Source organism: Phyllobates terribilis, unplaced genomic scaffold (assembly GCF_046119375.1).
Source record: "Phyllobates terribilis strain yellow unplaced genomic scaffold, ASM4611937v1 Scaffold_9__5_contigs__length_417890890, whole genome shotgun sequence".
Classification (NCBI taxonomy): Eukaryota; Metazoa; Chordata; class Amphibia; order Anura; family Dendrobatidae; genus Phyllobates; species Phyllobates terribilis.
Genome location: NW_027362769.1, coordinates 27,374,528 through 27,395,113, shown reverse-complemented (window position 1 = coordinate 27,395,113; position 20,586 = coordinate 27,374,528). Strand labels below are relative to the sequence as shown.

General features: G+C 41.6%; 1 protein-coding gene across 2 annotated transcripts in view; it reads left to right on the top strand.

Moving 5' to 3' along the window:
- Nucleotides 1-20,586, top strand: part of CREB1 (cAMP responsive element binding protein 1) — a 119,768-nt gene that overhangs the window by 66,101 nt on the left and 33,081 nt on the right. For both annotated transcript variants that reach the window (XM_073646345.1, XM_073646346.1), the window contains one exon: nt 8,116-8,262. In XM_073646345.1, the coding sequence (XP_073502446.1) occupies nt 8,116-8,262 (147 nt within the window). The remainder of the gene's footprint in view (nt 1-8,115; nt 8,263-20,586) is intronic.

The following is a 20,586-nucleotide window of genomic DNA, read 5'->3' as shown; positions in this document are numbered from 1 at the left end:
TTGTATCCACTTCCCCCTATTTAAAAAAAAGTTTTTGTCATTTTATCAATCTATAATTTAAATTCATAGGCTTGTCGTTCTTGGGCTGATTATACCCTCGCTGGTTTGGTAGCACATACCTGTTATTTTCATGCAGCGAGCCCATAAGCCGCTCCACGGTTAGTCACCCACTTTTTCAGTCTTGAGCCTTCCCAGCCTGTTCAGTCTGCCAAGAGTATAAGGGTATGTGCACACGATCCGTACAGGCAGCGCTTTGAACGCAGCATACTTTATGCTGTGTCCAAAGCGCTGAGTTATGTGAACACAGGTGAATCCACATTTGTTCATTGAGCCATTCTGATTCACCTCATACAATACATTGTAGTGATCTAATTTGTCTTGTGGAACACGCAGAGTCAAACCCGCAGCGTCTCCTGACAGTGTGAGCATGCCCTAAATGCTGCAACGAGTTTCCTGGCTACTACTGCAATGAACACTGGCAGGGGTGGGCAATTAATTTTCACGAGGGGCCACATAAGAGACTGTGATTGTTGTGGAGGGCCAAACCAATAGGCTGAAATCAATTCTGCTCATTATTATTAACATATTAATTATAATTATTTTATAATATTAATTGTACCCTTTAATATTGAGCAGAATCAAGTATACTGCCACCCCCTATATACCTTATGAGCTCAGACACAGCCCCTATATACCGTATGAGCCTACACACAGCTCCCTAGATACAGTGAGAGCCCACACACAGCCTCCTATATACATTGTGAGCCTCCACATAGCTTCCCTATATACATTGTGAGCCCCCACATAGCCTCCCTATATACAGTGTGAGCCCCCACATAGCCTCCTATGTACATACAAACATCCCATACACTTGAAAAAAAAACAACCACATCCTGAGGATGCGGATAGCGGTTACAACAGGGGAAGACATGGTGCGGCCTCTGGGCCCACTGTTTCAGCACTTTGGCTGTTTCTGTCCTCGGGCCGGACTGGAACAGCCAAATGGCTGAATGTGGCCGCAGGACCCACATTCATCCCACTGTTGAGACGGGGCAGAGTCCTAAGCAGAAAACCCACTATTCAGTATTCTTACATCAGTAGTGACAGAGGAGAGATGGAACTAGCAGACAGAAGCACAGTGAAAGCCAGTGAAGAGATCCAGGTGACAGCGTTGTGAGAGAGAGGTTTAACTGAGACAACAGTATGAATAGTTATGGTTACTGTCGCCTATTTGGTCCTGTTCATTTACCTTACATTTGTATATGTATGTCCTTCTGTCTGGTATTAGACACCTAGCTGGTACAGCCAGTGAAATCTGTGAGCTGTTGCTCAAAGTAGTTTACAGCTGTATGGGGAAATTGATTATGATGGTGCAGGACAAGGATTTTACTGCATGGGGAGAGGAGGGAAAGCAGAGTGACACTGGGTAATCAGTGCATGAAGGGGCGATCTCTCTGCTCTGGGTACAGCCGCCCAGGGTAAAAACAAAGTCCTGCCCCACATCCTGAGATCCATCTCCGCTTTTGTTACTAGAGATGGATGTGACCAAACAGGCACAGATCAGCAAGTTACAAAGGAAACACAGAGGGTCTGGCATATTAGGGTAGTGGTATGGGAGGGGTAAGATAACATTTTCTGTAACTATAGTATTTTACAATACACAAAGACTATCAAATGGGGTTACTTTATTGAAACTAAAGTGATCATTTAAATCAGTGTTCCTCAACTGAAGGCCCACCACCAGGACATGTTTTTAGGATTTCCTTAGAACTGCACAGGTAAAAATTCCATTACCTGTAGAATGCTAAGGAAATCATGAAAACATGACCTGGTGGTGGGCCTTGAGGACTGACTGCAGAGGAAGAAATGCTCTGTCAGCATGAGCTCGGAGAGTTACCGCTTAGCCGACAGAGATGGTCATTGGGCAGAATAGTCAGGTAGTTAGCAACTACCTACCGATAAGTCCCAATACGAAAAAAACTAAGCAAAGTCCTGGCAGGGCTGTGGAGTCTGTAAGCCAAACCTCCGACTCCTCAATTTCCCTAACTACCGACTCCAGGAGTCTCACTACCGAGCATGTACATAAACTTCAGCACAGATTCATCTCAAGCTGAGATCCTTAGATCAGGAATAGAACAGACATTTATAGGATATTTCATAACTTTCCCAGATTTCCCAGCACATATAAATTGGGTACAGTAGTTCAATGCAATGATATATTTTAGGAGTCGGAGTCTGTCCATTTTATACCGACTCCACAGCCCTGAGTCCTGGATAACACCTATTCCCTCACCTTTGACTATCTTGAACATAAGGAGGAATTGAAACAAAGTTTAGTAAAAATTGTGTAACTTTTATTTATTATACAATTAAGCTGTATTTATATAAAACCAGAAAACCTTAACTAGGGACTTCACTTTAACCAAACTTTTGACATTTCAAAAGTTTTGACTCTTAAGGATCCAGGTGCCGAGACACTCACAGATTGGTAAAACAATGTGGCAAATTTGCTGAGTTAATTTCTCTCCCTCCTAGCTAAAGGCAGACTTTCTATTGCAATCGAAGTTTTGTATCCGAGAATATCAGTAGTTGGCTGAGCACTACGTCGCCTACATTGCACGGTGGGATTGAGTTTTGTGCAGATATTTAAGTAAATTTGACTATCCGATAGGAGTGTGTGTATGTACACTGCTCAAAAAAATAAAGGGAATACTCAAATAACACATCCTAGATCTGAATGAATGAAATATTCTCATTGAATACTTTGTTCTGTCCAAAGTTGAATGTGCTGACAACAAAATCACACAAAAATCATCAATGGAAATCAAATTTATTAACCAATGGAGGCCTGGATTTGGAGTCACCCCCCCAAAATGAAAGTGGAAAAACACACTACAGGCTGATCCAACTTTGATGTAATGTCCTTAAAACAAGTCAATATGAGGCTCATTCTTGTGTGTGGCCTCCATGTGCCTGTATGACCTCCCTACAACTCCTGGGCATGCTCCTGATGAGGTTGTGGATGGTCTCCTGTGGGATCTCCTCCCAGACCTGAACTAAAGCATCCGCCAACTCCTGGACAGTCTGTGGTGCAACATGACGTTGGTGGATGAAGCGAGACATGATGTCCCAGATGTGCTCAATCGAATTCAGGTCTGGGGAACGGGCGGGCCAGTCCATAGATTAAATGCCTTCATCTTGCAGGAACTGCTGACACACTCCAGCCACATGAGGTCTGGCATTGTCCTGCATTAGGAGGAACCCAGGGCCAACTGCACCAGCATATGGTCTCACAAGGGGTCTGAGGATCTCACCTCGGTATTTAATGGCAGTCAGGCTACCTCTGGCGAGCACATGGAGGGCTGTGTGGCCATCCAAAGAAATGCCACCCCACACCATCACTGCCAATTCGGTCATGCTGAAGGATGTTGCAGGCAGCAGATCGCTCTCCACGGCGTCTCCAGACTGTCACGTCTGTCACATGTGCTCAGTGTGAACCTGCTTTCATCTGTGAAGAGCACAGGGCGCCAGTGGCGACTTTGCCAATCCTGGTGTTCTGTGGCAAATGCCAAGCGTCCTGCACCGTGTTGGGCTGTGAACACAACCCCCATCTGTGGATGTTGGGGCCTCATGGAGTCTGTTTCTAACCGTTTGTGCAGACACATGCACATTTGTGGCCTGCTGGAAGTCATTTTGCTGAGCTCTGGCAGTGCTCCTCCTGTTCCTCCTTGCACAAAGGCGGAGGTAGCGGTCCTGCTGCTGGGTTGTTGCCCTCCTAAGGCCCCCTCCACGTCTCCTGGTGTACTGGCCTGTCTCCTGGTAGCGCCTCCATCCTCTGGACACTATGCTCACAAACACCGCAAACCTTCTTGCCACAACTCGCATTGATGTGCCATCCTGGATGAGCTGCACTACCTGAGCAACTTCTGTGGGTTGTAGAGTCCATATCATGCTACCACAAGTGTGAAAGCACAACCAAAGTGACCAAAACATCAGCCAGAAAGCATTGGTACTGAGATGTGGTCTGTGGTCCCCACCTGCAGAACCACTCCTTTATTGAGTGTGTCTTGATAATTGCCAATAATTGCCATCTATTGTCTATTCCATTTGCACAACAGCATGTGAAATTGATTGTCAATCAGTGTTGCTTCCTAAGTGGACAGTTTGATATCACAGAAGTTTGATTTACTTGGAGTTATATTCTGTTGTTTAAGTGTTCCCTTTATTTTTTTTTGAGCAGTGTATATTTGGACAACATCTGCAATGTTTGTGTGGGTTTCCTCCCACACTCCAAAAACATACTGATAGACTATCTAGATAGTGAGCCCCAATGGGGACAGGGATGATAGTGTCTGTAAAGTGCTGTGGAATTAATGGCGCTATATAAGTATATGTATATTTTCTATATGTATGTATATAGAGTGTGTGTGTGTATGTAATATCTATATAATGTACAGTGGCTTGCGAAATTATTCACCTCCTTGACATTTTCCATGTTTTGCTGCCTCACAACCTGGAATTTAGCGTTTTTTTGTTTTTTTTTGAGGGTTTGCATTAGTTTATAAAGAGCATGCCTACAACTGTGAACATTTGGTTTTCTTTTTATTGTGAAGTAAATAACAAATAGGACAAAATAACTGAAAACTTCAGTGTGCGTAACTATTCACCCCCCTAAAATAAGTACTTTGTAGACAATTACAGCTGCAAGTCGCTGTGGATAAGTCTCTATGAGCTTTCCACATCTTGTCACTGGGATTTTTGCTATTCCTCAAGGCAAAACTGCTCCAGCTCCTTCAAGTTAGATGGTTCCCTCTGGTGAACAGTAATCTTCAAGTCTGATCACAGATTCTCAATTGGATTAAGGTCTGGGCTTTGGCTAGGCCACTCCAAAACATTTACACTTTTCCCCTTAAACCACTCGAGTGTTTCTTTAGGAGTATGCTTTGGGTCATTGTCTTGTTGGAAGGTCAACCTCTGTCACAGTCTCAAATCACTGACAGACTGAAACAGGTTTTGCTCAAGAATGAATATCCCTGTATTTTATCATCATCCATCTTCCCTTCGACTCGGACCATTTACCCTGTCCCTTCTGCCGAAAAACATCCCCACAGCATGATGCCACCACCATGTTTCACTGTGGGGATGTAAAGAAATACAAGAGCGCAATAGGGTCTTACCCACTTTAAAGGGTTGGTATTTATAAGTAGAACCGCTCATCTTGCGTGGTTGTGTGACACACAACACTTATAGAGCCTGAACACCACATGCAGCAGCTTCCAAGAAAACAGATTTGAATATCAGGATAGGAAGTATTTCTGCGCTCTCCGGAATACAGCACAAATATTGGTAATAGAATTGTAGGTTTATGGTCAACGCATTTCAAGGTTACCTTTGGTCTCTGTGCTGCCTCTCTGATTAATGCCTTCCTTGCCCGGGCTGGGAGATTTGGTGGGTGGCCCTCTCGGCAGGTTTGTTGTGGTATCATGTTCTTTCCATTTGATGATAATGGATTTGACAGTGCATTGGGGGATCATCAGAGATTGGAATATTTTTTTTTTATAACCCAACCCTGACTTGTACTTCTCAACGACTTTGTCCCTGACTTGTTTGGAGATCTCCTTGGTCTTCATGGAGTTGTTTGGTTAGTTTTGCCTCTTGCTTATTGGTGTTGCAGCCTCTGTGGCCTTTCAGAAAAGGTGTGTATATACTGACAGACCATGTGACACTTAGATTGCACACAGGTGGACTTCCTTTCACTAAGCATGTGACTTATGTAGGTAATTGCTTGCACCAGACATCTTTAGGGGCTTCATAGCAAAAGGGGTGAATACATACGAACATGCCAATTTTTAGTTATTTGATTCCATAAAGTAAACTTCTACTTATATTTTTCCCACTTCACCAACTTAAACTATTTAGTGCTGATGCATCACACACAAATCGGATTACAAAAGTATCTCTGGCCAAAGTTACTGTTATACTGGACAGTTAAGCAAGTGGAGGATGAAATGATCTCTAAAAGGCCTGAAGGGAAAGATGACACACACTTCCTTTTGTATTTTAGGCCAAAAAAATATTTATTGTAATGGTTTACATTTTAAAAATTACAAAAAGGAAAATGGGCAATGCAAAAGTTTGGGCACCCGTGGAGATTTGTGTGCTCAGGTAAATTTGACCAAGGTTTCAGACCTTAATTACTTTGTTAGGGTTATGACTTGTTCACTATCATTATTAGGAAAGGCCAGGTGATGCAAATTTCCCAGCTTTATAAAAAAAAGCCTCCTCTAACCTTGTGCCAAAAAACAGCATCAATGGGTTCTTCTAAGCATCTGCTGAGCAATCTGAAAATGGTGGAGGCCCACAAAGGAGAAGGTTATAAGAAGATAGAAAAGCGTTTTCAAGTTGCATTTTCCTCAATTCGAAATGTAATTAAGAAATGCCGTTAACAAATAGTGGAGGTCAAGATGAGGTCTGAAAGACTAAGCAAAATTTCAGTGAGGGCTGCTCGTAGGATTGCTAGAGAGGCTAATCAGAACCCCTGTTTAACTGCAAAAGACCTTCAGAAAGATTTAGCAGATTTTGGAGTTTGGTACATTGTTCTACTGTTCACAGACAAATGCACAAATATTGCCTTCATGGAAGAGTCATCAGAAGAAAACCTCCTGCATCTCCACCATAAAAATTCAGCATCAGAAGTATGCAAAAGAACGTCTAAACAAGCCTGATGCATTTTGGAAACAAATCCTGTGGACTGATGATGTTAAAATAGAACTCTTGGGCCACAATGATCAAAGGTATGTTTGGGGAAAGAAAAGGCACATAATTTCAGGAACAGAACATCTCGCCAACCATTAAGCATGGGGGTGGATCAATCATGCTTTGGGGTTGTGTTGTAGCCAATGGCATGGGGAACATTTCATAGGTAGAGGGAAGAATGGATTCAATGAAATTTCAACACATTGCTGATGGAAACATAACACCATCTATAAAAAAAAAAGCCGAAGTTGAAAAGAGTATGGCTTCTACAAATGGATAATGATCCTAAACACGCGTCAAAATCCACAATAGACTACCTCAGAAGACATAAGCTGAAGGTTTTACAATGGCCCTCACAGTTCCCTGATCTGAACATAATTGAAAACCTGTGGCTAGACCTCAAAATAGCAGTGCATGCAGGACAACCCAGGAATATCCCAGAACGAGAAGAATTTTTCCTAGAAAGAATGGATGAAAATTCCTCAAACAAGAATTGAAAGACTCTTGTCTGGCTACAAAAAGCGTTTACAAACTGTGATATATATAGAGAGAGAGAGAGAGAGAGATAATTTGCATAAAATACAAAGGCCTTTCAGAGATCATTTCATCTTTAACTTGCTTAACTGTTCATAATATGATATTATAATGATATGATATATAATATTATAATATGATATTATATAATATAATGAAATGATATTATATAATATTATATATATGTGTGTATGTATGTATGTATGTATGTGGCTGGAGTGTGTCAGCAGTTCCGCCAAGATGAGGCATTGAAGCTATGGACTGGCCTGCCCGTTCCCCAGACCTGAATCCAATTGAGCACATCTGGGGCATCATGTCTCGCTCCATCCACCAACGTCACGTTGCACCACAGACTGTCCAGGAGGTGGAGGATGCTTTAGTCCAGATCTGGGATGAGATCCCACAGGAGACCATCCACAACCTCATCAGGAGCATGCCTAGGCGTTGTAGGGAAGTCATACAGGCACGTGGAGGCCACACACAATACTGTGCCTCATTTTGACTTGTTTTAAGGACATTACATCAAAGTTGGATCAGCCTGTAGTGTGTTTTTCCACTTTAATTTTGGGGGTGACTCCAAATCCAGGCCTCCATTGGTTAATAAATTTGATTTCCATTGATGATTTTTGTGTGATTTTGTTGTCAGCACATTCAACTTTGTACAGAACAAAGTATTCAATGAGAATATTTCATTCATTCAGATCTAGGATGTGTTATTTCAGTGTTCCCTTTTATTTTTTTGAGCAGTGTATATGTGTGTGTGTGTGTGTGTGTATTAAAATTAAATGTTTTGTTTTACTCTAATAGTTTTTGCTATTTTGTTAGGTTTCCATGGCAGCTGCACACGCCACATCCTCTGCCCCGACTGTTACATTAGTCCAGCTTCCAAATGGACAGACTGTACAGGTACATGGAGTCATTCAAGCTGCACAACCATCTGTCATACAGTCTCCGCAAGTGCAGACAGTGCAAGTGAGTCCATGTTTTCAATTGTTATCATTCATTGTTTGATGCATTTTGCAGGGCAATTATTGGGGCAGTGTTTACCGTATGTTACCGTTACTTACATTAATATGGCAGCCCTAAACATTGCTCCTGTGATGTGGCAGAAATAAATGTATTTTCATTTGACAAGTCTTTTTCTAATGTCCTCGGTGTAAATTCTAATATTGTAAGACCAATTATATTTTTCTGTTGCTTGTATAACTGCAACATATTTCACTACACTTTACAAGCATAATAGTGAGAATTTAATTAGGCCAGGTGTTTTTTTGCGCAAAACTCAACAAAAAGTAGGCTAAAGTAAGATGCACCCAATTTATTAAAACACTCCAGCTGATTTTTTTTTTTATTGTAACGCTTGTGTGGCTCCACTAATATAAGTTCCCTGACCGTAGTACTATGGTTAACAGCCATTGTCTTCTCTTCCCAGTGCTGCCATCTTGTGACCACAACTTCTAACTGACCGGAAGTCCTTGGTAATTGACACAAGCTCTCAATGTAAGTCTGAGAGCCTTGTTCTGGGTCTTATAGATTTACACTAAGCTGTGACTTTCGGTTTGCCCAGCAAACACTGGGGTGATCCAGTAGATCACGACCTTCTGGAGACTGACCGGAGTGGCACCGATAACGGATGAAGATGGTAGCTGGTAAATGCTAGCGGTAGAAGTGGACGTCCTCTGGCAGGGAACTTAGATTAGTGGTACCACTCCAGCGGTAAAATTAATGCTGACTAAATCCCTAACTCCATTTGCTGAAATTCAACCCCAAACTTGCAAAGAACCTCCACGATGTTTCACTGTTGCCTGCAAATACTTATTATCATTAACTCATTAACACTCAGTCACTTCAAAAGTAAAGTTCACCATAAAAAAAAAATTCATTTTTATAGAAAAAAATGAAACCTTGTTGCTGCTCCCATTTTTTTGAGTGCTTTAAAATCCAAGCAAAAGGAAAAATTTAATAAATGATGACAATGTAAAAGTAAGTGTGTTGTGGTAAATAATTACTTAAATTTACCACTAACAGTGATTCTGAGATTAGTAAATTTGACACAAAACAGTCTGAAGTTATCGCATAAACTAACATGTCAGATTTGAAAAATTTGGCCTGGTCAGGAAGGCGCGAAGAGGTTAAAGAGAATCTGTCAGTCGGATCAACCCTCCTAAGTCGCCTATATGGGCATGTAGGTCATGGCAAGCTGAATGATACCTTGATATCTGTGATCCAATGTCTTATTCCAAAGAAATTCACGTTTTTCTTATTTGTAAATGACCTCTTCCAGGGTATGGGGAGGACGCTGCCTGGAAGATAACTCTGCCTCCCGAGATTATTATACATGAAGGGGGAGTTACCAGTGTGAGACAAGTAACTAACACCTAACAGGAGACATGATCTTTTGTCTTCTTGCAAGCACATTTTTGCTTCTGTCTGAGCTCTGCTGTATTATAATATTACACCCTGTGTGCCTGTGAGAGGAACCTGCAGATGTATCAGGTATAATCTCACACAGCTCTGCAGTAAGATCAGGAGAGCAGAGAGCGGCTATTACACATCACACTGGTAACTCCCCCTTCATGTATAATAATCTCTATAGGAGGAGTTATCTTTCGGTCAGCGTCCTCCCCAGAGCCTGGAAGAGGTAATTTATATAAAGTGATAAAAGATGATTTATCAACAACAAGACATCAGATATCAGGCATACAGGGAGGACTTTTTTCATCAGTCTATAACCTTTAAGCCCATATTAATAGTTTAGATAGATGAGTCAAATGTGGTGACAGATTACCTGTAAACAACATCATTGGGAGAGGTTTTTTTTTTCATTTTTATCTTACTTTCTCTGACTTGGATCAACCTTAATTTTGCTTCAGCTCACATCTAGAGATTAGCAAATTTATTCAAGTAGAACTGAATACTCAAATTTTTGCAAAAATTATTATACTTCAGAATACAGCTTTTTTAGATAGATAGATATCTATAGATAGATAGAGATATAAATAGATATACAGTACAGACCAAAAGTTTGGACACACCTTCTCATTTAAAGATTTTTCTGCATTTTCATAGCTATAAAAATTGTACATTCACACTGAAGGCATCAAAACTATGAATTAACACATGTGGAATTATATACTTAATAAAAAAGTGTGACACAACTGAAAATATGTCTTATATTCTAGGTTCTTCAAAGTAGCCACCTTTTGCTTTGATGACTGCTTCGCACACTCTTGGCATTCTCTAGATGAGCTTCAAGAGGTAGTCACCGGAAATGGTTTTCACTTCACATGTGTGCCCTGTCAGGTTTAATAAGTGGCATTTCTTGCCTTATAAATGGGGTTGGGACCATCAGTTGTGTTGTCCAGAAGTCTGGTGGATACACAGCTGATAGTCCTACTGAATAGACTGTTGGCTGCTTTTTTCTTGCCATAATACAAATTCTAAGTAAAGAACAACGAGTGGCCATCATTACTTTAAGAAATGAAGGTCAGTCAGTCCGAAAAATTGGGAAAACTTTGAAAGTGTCCCCAAGTGCAATTGCAAAAACCATCAAGCGCTACAAAGAAACTGGCTCACATGAGGACCGCCCCAGGAAAGGAAGACCAAGAGTCACCTCTGCTTCTGAGGCTAAGTTTATCCGAGTCACCAGCCTCAGAAATCGCAGGTTAACAGCAGCTCAGATTGAAAGTGCATTGAGGTGAACGGTGCATTGCTGGAAAAGGGGGGAAAAAAAAAAACTCTTTAAATCTCTTAGTTTGCGAGTGTGAACGAGCTGAGTGTGTCCGGAGCGTCAGTGCGAACGAAAGTAAGTGTGTGACTTGTTTTTCAGTGACTTTGTATTCAGGGAGTTTGGAAGGGAGGACTTTGGACTAAATTGCTGTCTGTATTTCATTAATTCTTTACTTTTCTTTTTACTTAACATTCTGTCTATTGCAATCCCTATTAGGAAATGAGCTCCATTATTGACAATGCTATCCAGTGTACATCTTACCACATGTATGTATTCCTTGAACAGTCGGTCGGGGTTGCTTACTGCTGCGCGAGATGTGTGCACGTTGTGCGTTTGGAAGCCCAGATACTGGATCTAAATGAGCAGCTTGCAACACTGAGATCCATTGACAACATGGAAAGGAGTCTGCTGCTCACTGAGCAGCAGCTCACTGGGGTAGATGTGGGGGAGGGTGGTAGTCGGGAGCTGCAGGACAGTGAGGTCGCTAGTTGGGTGACAGTTAGAAGCGGTGGTAGAGGGAAGAGTGCCAGGGAGGCTAGTCCTGATCTGGCACACCCCAATAAGTTTGCAAAGTTGGCAGATGAGGGGAGTGACGGTACAGGGGTAGCACTACTGCAGCAATGCATGTCCCCTGAAAGCCGGAGGAGTGTCAGCTCCAGTAAAGAGGGAAATAGGAGAGTAGGGCAGGCCAGGCAGGTGCTGGTAGTGGGGGACTCAATTATTAGGGGAACAGATAGGGCAATCTGTCACAAAGACAGGGATCGTCAAACAGTGTGCTGCCTACCTGGCGCTCGAGTCCGGCACATCGCTGATCGGGTTGACAGATTACTGGGAGGGGCTGGTGAGGACCCAGCGGTCATGGTGCACATTGGCACAAATGACAAAGTTAGAGGTAGGTGGAAGGTCCTTAAAGATGATTTCAGGGAATTAGGCTGCCAGCTGAAAGCAAGGACCTCCAAGGTGGTATTCTCTGAAATACTACCGGTACTACGTGCCACACCAGAGAGGCAACGGGAGATTAGGGAGATAAAGAAGTGGCTCAAGAACTGGTGTAGGAAGGAGGGATTTGGGTTCCTGGAGAACTGGGCCGACTTCTCAGTTGGCTACAGACTCTACGCTAGAGACCGGCTGCACCTTAATGGGGAGGGTGCAGCTGTGCTGGGGGAGAAAATGGCTAGAAGGTTGGAGGAGTGTTTAAACTAGGGATTGGGGGGGAGGGTATTCATTTTATAGGTGGGGAAGATAGTGAAGATAGTGACCTGGGCACAAATAAAGAAATTGGGGGTGGGGTTAGAACAGTCAATAAAGTAAGAAGGAATAGTGGTACAGAGAGATACATAAAATGCATGTACACTAATGCCAGAAGCCTCACCAACAAAATGGAGGAATTAGAATTAATTTTGTTGGAAAATAATTATGACATGGTAGGGATATCTGAGACGTGGCTGGACGAGACCCATGACTGGGCAGTTAATTTACAGGGCTATAGTCTGTCCAGAAATGACCGTACAAACAAGCGAGAGGGGGGGGGGGTGTGTTTATATGTAAAATCATCCTTAAAACCTGTCTTGCGGGAGGATATATGTGAATCTAATGAAAATGTAGAGTCCCTGTGGGTGGAGATAAGGGGAGGGGGAAAAAATAATAAATTACTGATAGGGGTTTGTTATAAGTCTCCAAAAATAATGGAAGTAGCGGAGAATATCCTCGTAAAGCAAATAGATGAAGCAGCGACTCAAGGAGAAGTCATTATTATGGGGGACTTCAACTACCCTGAAATACATTGGGGGACAGAAGCCTGTAGTTCAAGCAAAGGTAATAGGTTTTTGACAACTATGAGAGACAATTACCTTTCACAATTGGTTCAGGACCCAACAAGAAGGGGGGCACTGCTAGACCTAATATTAACCAATAGGCCAGACCGCATATCAAATGTACGAGTTGGGGGTCACTTGGGTAATGGTGATCACAAAATAATACGTTTTCATGTAACCTTTAATAAGATGTGTAGTAGAGGGGTTACAAGGACACTAAACTTCAGGAAAGCAAATTTCCAACGGTTAAGAGATGACCTTAGTGTAATAAACTGGGACGATATCCTGAGATATAAAGCTACACAAAGCAAATGTGAGACATTTATTAACATCCTGAATAGGACCTATGCACAATATATACCCTTTGGGAATAAACATGCTAGAAATAGGAGGAAACCACTATGGCTAAATAGAACTGTAAGGGGCGCAATAAGTGATAAAAAGAAAGCATTTAGAGAACTAAAGCCAGTAGGTAGTGATGAGGCATTAAATAAATATAGAAAATTAAATAAATTATGGAAAAAACAAATCAAGGCAGCAAAGATTGAGGCAGAGAGAATCATTGCCAGAGAAAGTAAAAATAACCCCAAAATGTTCTTTAACTACATAAATAGTAAAAAACTAAAAAATGATAGTGTTGGCCCCCTTAAAAATAGTCTGAGTGAAATGATGGATGAGGATGAGATAAAAGCCAATATGCTAAATGATTTTTTTTCAACCGTATTTACACAAGAAAATCGCATGACAGAAAACATGATTAGTGATGACAAAAATTCTCCATTAAATGTCACTTGCTTAACCCAACAGGAAGTACGGCGGCGTCTAAAAATCACTAAAGTTGACAACTCCCTGGGCCCGGATGGGATACACCCGCGAGTACTGCAGGAATTAAGTAATGTCATAGATAGACCATTATTTTTAGTCTTTAAAGATTCCATAATAACAGGGTCTGTACCACACGACTGGCGTATAGCAAATGTGGTGCCAATATTCAAAAAGGGGACAAAAACCGAACTTGGAAATTATAGGCCGGTAAGCTTAACCTCTACTGTGGGTAAAATCCTGGAGGGTTTCCTAAGAGATGCTATAATAGAGTATCTGAAGAAAAATAACCTCATGACCCAATATCAACATGGGTTTACGAGGGACCGTTCCTGTCAAACTAATCTCATCAGTTTTTATGAGGAGGCAAGTTCTGGACTGGACCAAGGAAATGCAGTGGATGTTGTGTATATGGACTTTTCAAAAGCTTTTGATACGGTTCCACACAAAAGGTTGATACATAAAATGAGAACAATGGGGATAGGGGAAAATATATGTATGTGGGTTAAGAATTGGCTCAGTGATAGGAAACAAAGGGTGGTTATTAATGGAAAACACTCAGACTGGGTCTCAGTTAACAGTGGGGTACCACAGGGGTCAGTATTGGGCCCCCTTCTTTTTAACATATTTATTAATGACCTTGTAGGGGGGGCATACTGAGTATTATTTCAATATTTGCAGATGACACTAAACTCTGCAGGGTAATCAATACAGAGGAGGACAATTTTATATTACAGGAGGATCTATGTAAACTAGAAGCTTGGGCTGATAAATGGCAAATGAGCTTTAATGGGGATAAATGTAAGGTAATTCACTTGGGCAGAGGAAATAAAATGTATAATTATATGCTTAATTGTAAAACACTGGGCAAAACTGTAACTGAAAAAGACCTGGGTGTATTGGTGGACGACAAGCTCACGTTTAGTAGCCAGTGTCAGGCAGCTGCTGCAAAGGCAAATAAAATAATGGGATGCATTAAAAGAGGCATAGATGCTCATGAGGAGAACATAATTTTACCTCTATACAAGTCATTAGTGCGACAACACTTAGAATACTGTGTACAGTTCTGGTCTCCGGTTTATAAGAAAGACATAGCTGAACTAGAGCGGGTGCAGAGAAGAGCGACCAAGGTTATTAGAGGACTGGGGGGGGGTCTGCAATACCAAGACAGGTTATTACACGTGGGGTTATTTACTGTGGAAAAAAGAAGGCTTAGGGGTGATCTTATTACTATGTACAAGTATATGAGGGGACAGTACAAAGACCTGTCTACTGATCTTTTTACTCTGAGGCCTGAGACGGGGACAAGGGGGCATCTTCTACGTCTGGAGGAAAGAAGGTTTAATCATAATCACAGACGGGGATTCTTTACTGTAAGAGCAGTGAGACTATGGAACTCTCTGCCGCATGATGATGTAATGAGTGATTCACTGTTAAAATTTAAGAAGGGCATGGATGCCTTTCTTGAAAAGTATAATATTACAGGTTATAAATACTAAATTCCTTGAAAGGGCGTTGATCCAGGGAACTAGTCTGATTGTCGTATGGAGTCGGGAAGGAATTTTTTTCCCCAATGTGGAGCTTAGTGTTTGCCACATGGGGTTTTTTTGCCTTCCTCTGGATCAACATGTTAGGCTATGGATTGAACTAGATGGACTTAGTCTTCCTTCAACCTTAAAAACTATGTTACTATGTTAGAGACCAGGTCAATGCCACACAGAGTTCTAGCAGCAGACACATCTCTTCAACAACTGTTAAGAGGAGACTTTGTGCAGCAGGCCTTCATGGTAAAATAGCTGCTAGGAAACCTCTGCTAAGGACAGGCAACAAGCAGAAGAGACTTGTTTGGGCTAAAGAACACAAGGAATGGACATTAGACCAGTGGAAATCTGTGCTTTGGTCTGAGGAGTCCAAATTTGAGATCTTTGGTTCCAACCACCATGTCTTTGTGCGACGCAGAAAAGGTGAACGGATGGACTCTACATGCCTAGTTCCCACCGTGAAGCATGGAGGAGGAGGTGTGATGGTGTGGGGGTGCTTTTCTGGTGACACTGTTGGGGATTTATTCAAAATTGAAGGCATACTGAACCAGCATGGCTACCACAGCATCTTGCAGCGGCATGCTATTCCATCCGGTTTGCGTTTAGTTGGACCATCATTTATTTTTCAACAGGACAATGACCCCAAACACACCTCCAGGCTGTGTAAGGGCTATTTGACCAAGAAGGAGAGTGATTGGGTGCTACGCCAGATGACCTGGCCTCCACAGTCACCATACCTGAACCCAATAGAGATGGTTTGGGGTGAGCTGGACCGCAGAGTGAAGGCAAAAGGGCCAACAAGTGCTAAGCATCTCTGGTAACTCCTTCAAGATTGTTGGAAGACCATTTCCGGTGACTACCTCTTGAAGCTCATCAAGGGAATGCCAAGAGTGTGCAAAGCAGTCATCAAAGCAAAAGGTGGCTACTTTGAAGAACCTAGAATATAAGACATATTTTCAGTTCTTTCACACTTTTTTGTTAAGTATATAATTCCACATGTGTTAATTCATAGTTTTGATGCCTTCAGTGTGCATGTACAATTTTCATAGTCATGAAAATACAGAAAAATCTTTAAATGAGAAGGTGTGTCCAAACTTTTGGTCTGTACTGTATATACATATACACTACTCACAACAATATAGGGATACTAGGCTTTCAGGTGACATTTCAGGATGATCCTAAAATGCATTGTAACCTTTTCAGATGAACTTAATGTGACCTTCTCTAAACTTTTGAATGCACCATATGTTTAACTGTCCAATGTTTCAGTACTTTTTGCACAACTTGCTGTTCTCTAACAAGGCGTTTAATGGCAAAATTCACAACAGGTGTTTGATCCATGAATCGGGCAATAAGTTTCGGGGTTCAGTTAGAATTAGTATTAAACTGTCCTCCACATCATGATCTCATTTTGACATCATGAGACCAAGACGACACCTAACAATTGATCAACAGTACCTCACCATTGCGAGCCTTCAAGCAGGATGTTCTCAGCTGGAAGTGGTCACTGAGCTTAGAGTGTCAGAGTCTCATCAGCAGGTTGCAACAGATGCAGAGAGACTGGAACAGTCACAGGAAGGCAGAGAAGTGGACATCTTTGGGCCACATCCCACACTGATGACCACTTCATTGTGAACAATGCCCTTCGGAACCGGAGGATGAATGCCACACAACTCCATGCACATTTAAGGGGAGGTGAGAGGCATCCAAGTGTCATGTCAGACCATTCGAAACTGTTTACATCAGCGTGGTCTGCGTTCTAGACCACCTGCAAGGGTACCTGACCACACCACCTGGCACTGGGAGCATCTACGCTGGACGAGGGACCAATGGGCCTCAGTGCTGTTCACTGATGAAAGTCAATTCACGCTGAGCAGAGATGATGGCTGCCAATTATGTTGGGAGATGTCAAGGAGAGCGCTAAGCATCGGCCACTGTTGTCACCAGACGAGCCTTTGATGGTGGTGGTGTTACAAAGTAGGCAGGTGTGTCTAGTCAATACAGAACTGTCCTACACTTTGTGAGTGGTACAGTGACAAGCCCCTACTACTTAAATATAATCATTAATCCAGGTATTGTGCCTCTGCACAAACAACACAGGCCTAATTTCATCTTCATGGACGACAATGCTCCAGGTCATCGAGGTCGCATCATTAGGGAACTGCTGCTGGAGACTGGGGTACCTCAAATTGAGTCGCCTGGACTTTCTCCAGACCTGAATCTCATAGAAAACCTACAGGATCATCTGAGTCACCATGTAGAGGCTCTTAATTCTGTAACCCAGAACCTCAATGACCTGAGGGCTGCCCTTCAAGAAGAGTGGGATGCCATTCCTCCGCAGACAATAACTCGACTTGTGAACAGCATGAGACATCGTTGTCGAGCCGTAATTGGTGCTCAAGGCCACATGACAAGTTGAGACATTGACATTTTTGAGAGGTATACCCATAACTGTTCTTGGCTTTTGTTTCAATAAATTGTTTGAGATGAGGAAATCACCATTGCATGCTTCTACTTAAATGCTGTAAATGCTTTCACCCGAAAGCTAAATATCCCTAACTGTTTGTGAGTAGTGTATATATAATATGCTCTTCACGAATTTAGCAAAATTGCGGCAAAGGGGGCCAGGCAGAAAAAAAATCTCACTGCTCACTTGTCCAGCAGCCAGCCATCCGGGTCTCCCTGCCTCCTCTTGTCCCCTTCCCACATTGCACGTGCATCATCTTTGGCATCTTCACTCCATGCCATAGCTTCTGACTCGACCAGGTCTCAGACGTAACTGTGCACTGTGATATCTGAGATATTGTTGAGCCGGAAGCAGCAGTCTTGATTGAATAGGAAGAGTGTGAATAGGGGAAGGGAAGAGGCGCAGAGAACCAGATGGTGGGACAGGTGAGTAGTATTTCTTTTTCTTTTTGTTGTTTGAATACATCCCAAGTTTGTTATTATTCTTTGAGGCCTGGAAAGACCCCAGCAAATAATAATTAACTTTCAATTCACTACAAATCAAACTTCCTTGTAAAATCCACTCAATTTGGCAGATTCAATCATCTCTACTCAAGTTTTGTGTGCTCTGAACATAAGCCCCAGACTTGCCCATATGATTGCTTACATCTTTTGATGAAGTAATAAGGTAACACCAGCTCACCTGAGAAATGACGTCCTGAAGCATAGGTGCGATGAACCATTCACAGTAGTTCCACAGCATGAGGAGAAAGGATTACCAGCTTCATGAATAGTTCAAAAAATAGGTTTCTTTATTGTGAAAAAAGCTCTTTAAAAGCAGATTCCATAGTCACATAGTGTAGCCAGGGCAGCGCGTTTCGAACGCTAAAGGTGCGTTCTTTGTCAAGACTGGCTTGCAAATGGCATACCCATGGTATATAAACCATTGTTCACCAATCGCATACAAAATGGAAGTCACATGATACATAAATTTGCATACAAAAATATAAAACCAATTTGCAGAGTATATGCATAGTAAAAACAATCACATGACAAAGAAGAAATCACATATGCATAGATAAGTTATTCGCTATAATGGAATAGTAGTTCCCTCCGTAAATTTAGTCCATTTGGTTGGCAAGTGTTCAGATGATACATCCAAAATGCTTCTCGATCAAGTAGGCGTCTCCTATTATCCCCGCCCCGAGGATCAAAGGTAAGTTTTTCAATGCCAAAGACCTGAAATGAGGATGTCTCTCTATTATGCTGCTCAATAAAATGTCTGGAGGCGCAAGAAATGTTATGATTAGTGACATTAAAAATATCAGAAAGATGTTCTGCCACTCGCTGTATTAATTTTCTTATAGTGCATCCCACATATAACAGATCGCAGCTGGCACATCTTATAATATAAACCACATAATTACTGTTGCAATTCAGATAGCTTTTTATATTGTGTGTTTCACTAGAATCAGCATTAGTGAAGTTTTTAGTGATTTTTACATAGCGACAAATGCCTCATCTGGTGTAACCACACTTGTAAAACCCTTTACAATTAAGCCAGGTATGCCGTTTTTGTAGATTATTTGGGCGACTAGATGCCAATAGCCCCCCTATTGTTTGCGCTTTTTTTGCCACCACCAAAACTCCAGAATCAAGAATTTTAGATAATACCGTATCCTCATATAAAATAGGAAGATGTTTCAGTATTATATTTTTAATTAGTTGAAATTGTGAACTATATCTAAAGGAAATAACATTTTGATTTTTATGTGCTGTAATATCATTGCGATTAATCCTTGCCCTAGACAGATCAATTAGATCCAGTCTATTTTTACTGTCCAAATTTTTTTCTGCTCTCTTTAAAGACCAATCCGGATAACCCCTAGATTTCAATTTATTTTTACACCTGATGAATTCTTCATCCAATTTATTTGGATTATTACAGTTACGTTTGATTCTTGTCAGTTCCCCCACAGGTATAGCTTTTATAGTATGGCACGGATGTCCGCTTTTGGCATGTAGAATGGTATTCCCAGATATGGGTTTGGAAAATGTGGAAGTAGTGATGGAACCGTCAAGAATCTCCAATTTTAGATCAAGAAATGATATACAGGTGTAAGTGAAAGAAAGATTGAATTCATTGTTATTTAAATGCTTGATGAATTCTGGTATGGCAGACACATCCCCACTCCAAATAAGGATCAAATCATCGATGTATCTGCCATACCAGAAAACATCACGAGCCCATGGATAGGCGAAGGTGTACAATGGGACATTACCATATTTGAAAACGATGGGGAATAGCAAGATCCCATGGATACTCCTCTACATTGGAGATAAAATTCCTGATTTGTACATAAAAAAATTTAGTCATAAGATATTGTGTACAAGACAAAAGGTAATTAATTAAATCCAAGGTATAATTACTATACCTATTAAGATGGAAATCCAATGCTTGCAGAGCGACATCATACGGTATACTTGTATACAGAGACACTACATCACACCCCAACCATGTATACCCCTCCAACCATGTGATATTTGTTAATTGGTCCGGAACGTCTCTTGAATCTTTAAGAAAACCTGCAGATCTCTGCACTAGCGGTTGAAATAATGTATCCATCCAATTACCAAGATGCTCTGTAACAGAATTAATGTTAGAAATGATTGGCCTCATTGGGGGGGATTGATGCCCTTGTGTGTCTTGGGTAGACCATTTAAAAGTGGTAGCATGGGATGCTCAACAATGAGAAAGTCTTTTTGTTTAGCTGTAATAACCCCTAAAACCTAGCCTTCGTTTATTATAGCATGGGTTGTTATTTTGTAATCTGTGGAGGGATTTGATGGAATTTTTGTGTAAGTAGTTGTATCAGACAAAAGCTCCAACATTTGGTTGTGATACATGTCTGCATCCATAACTGCTACTAGTCCGCCTTTATCT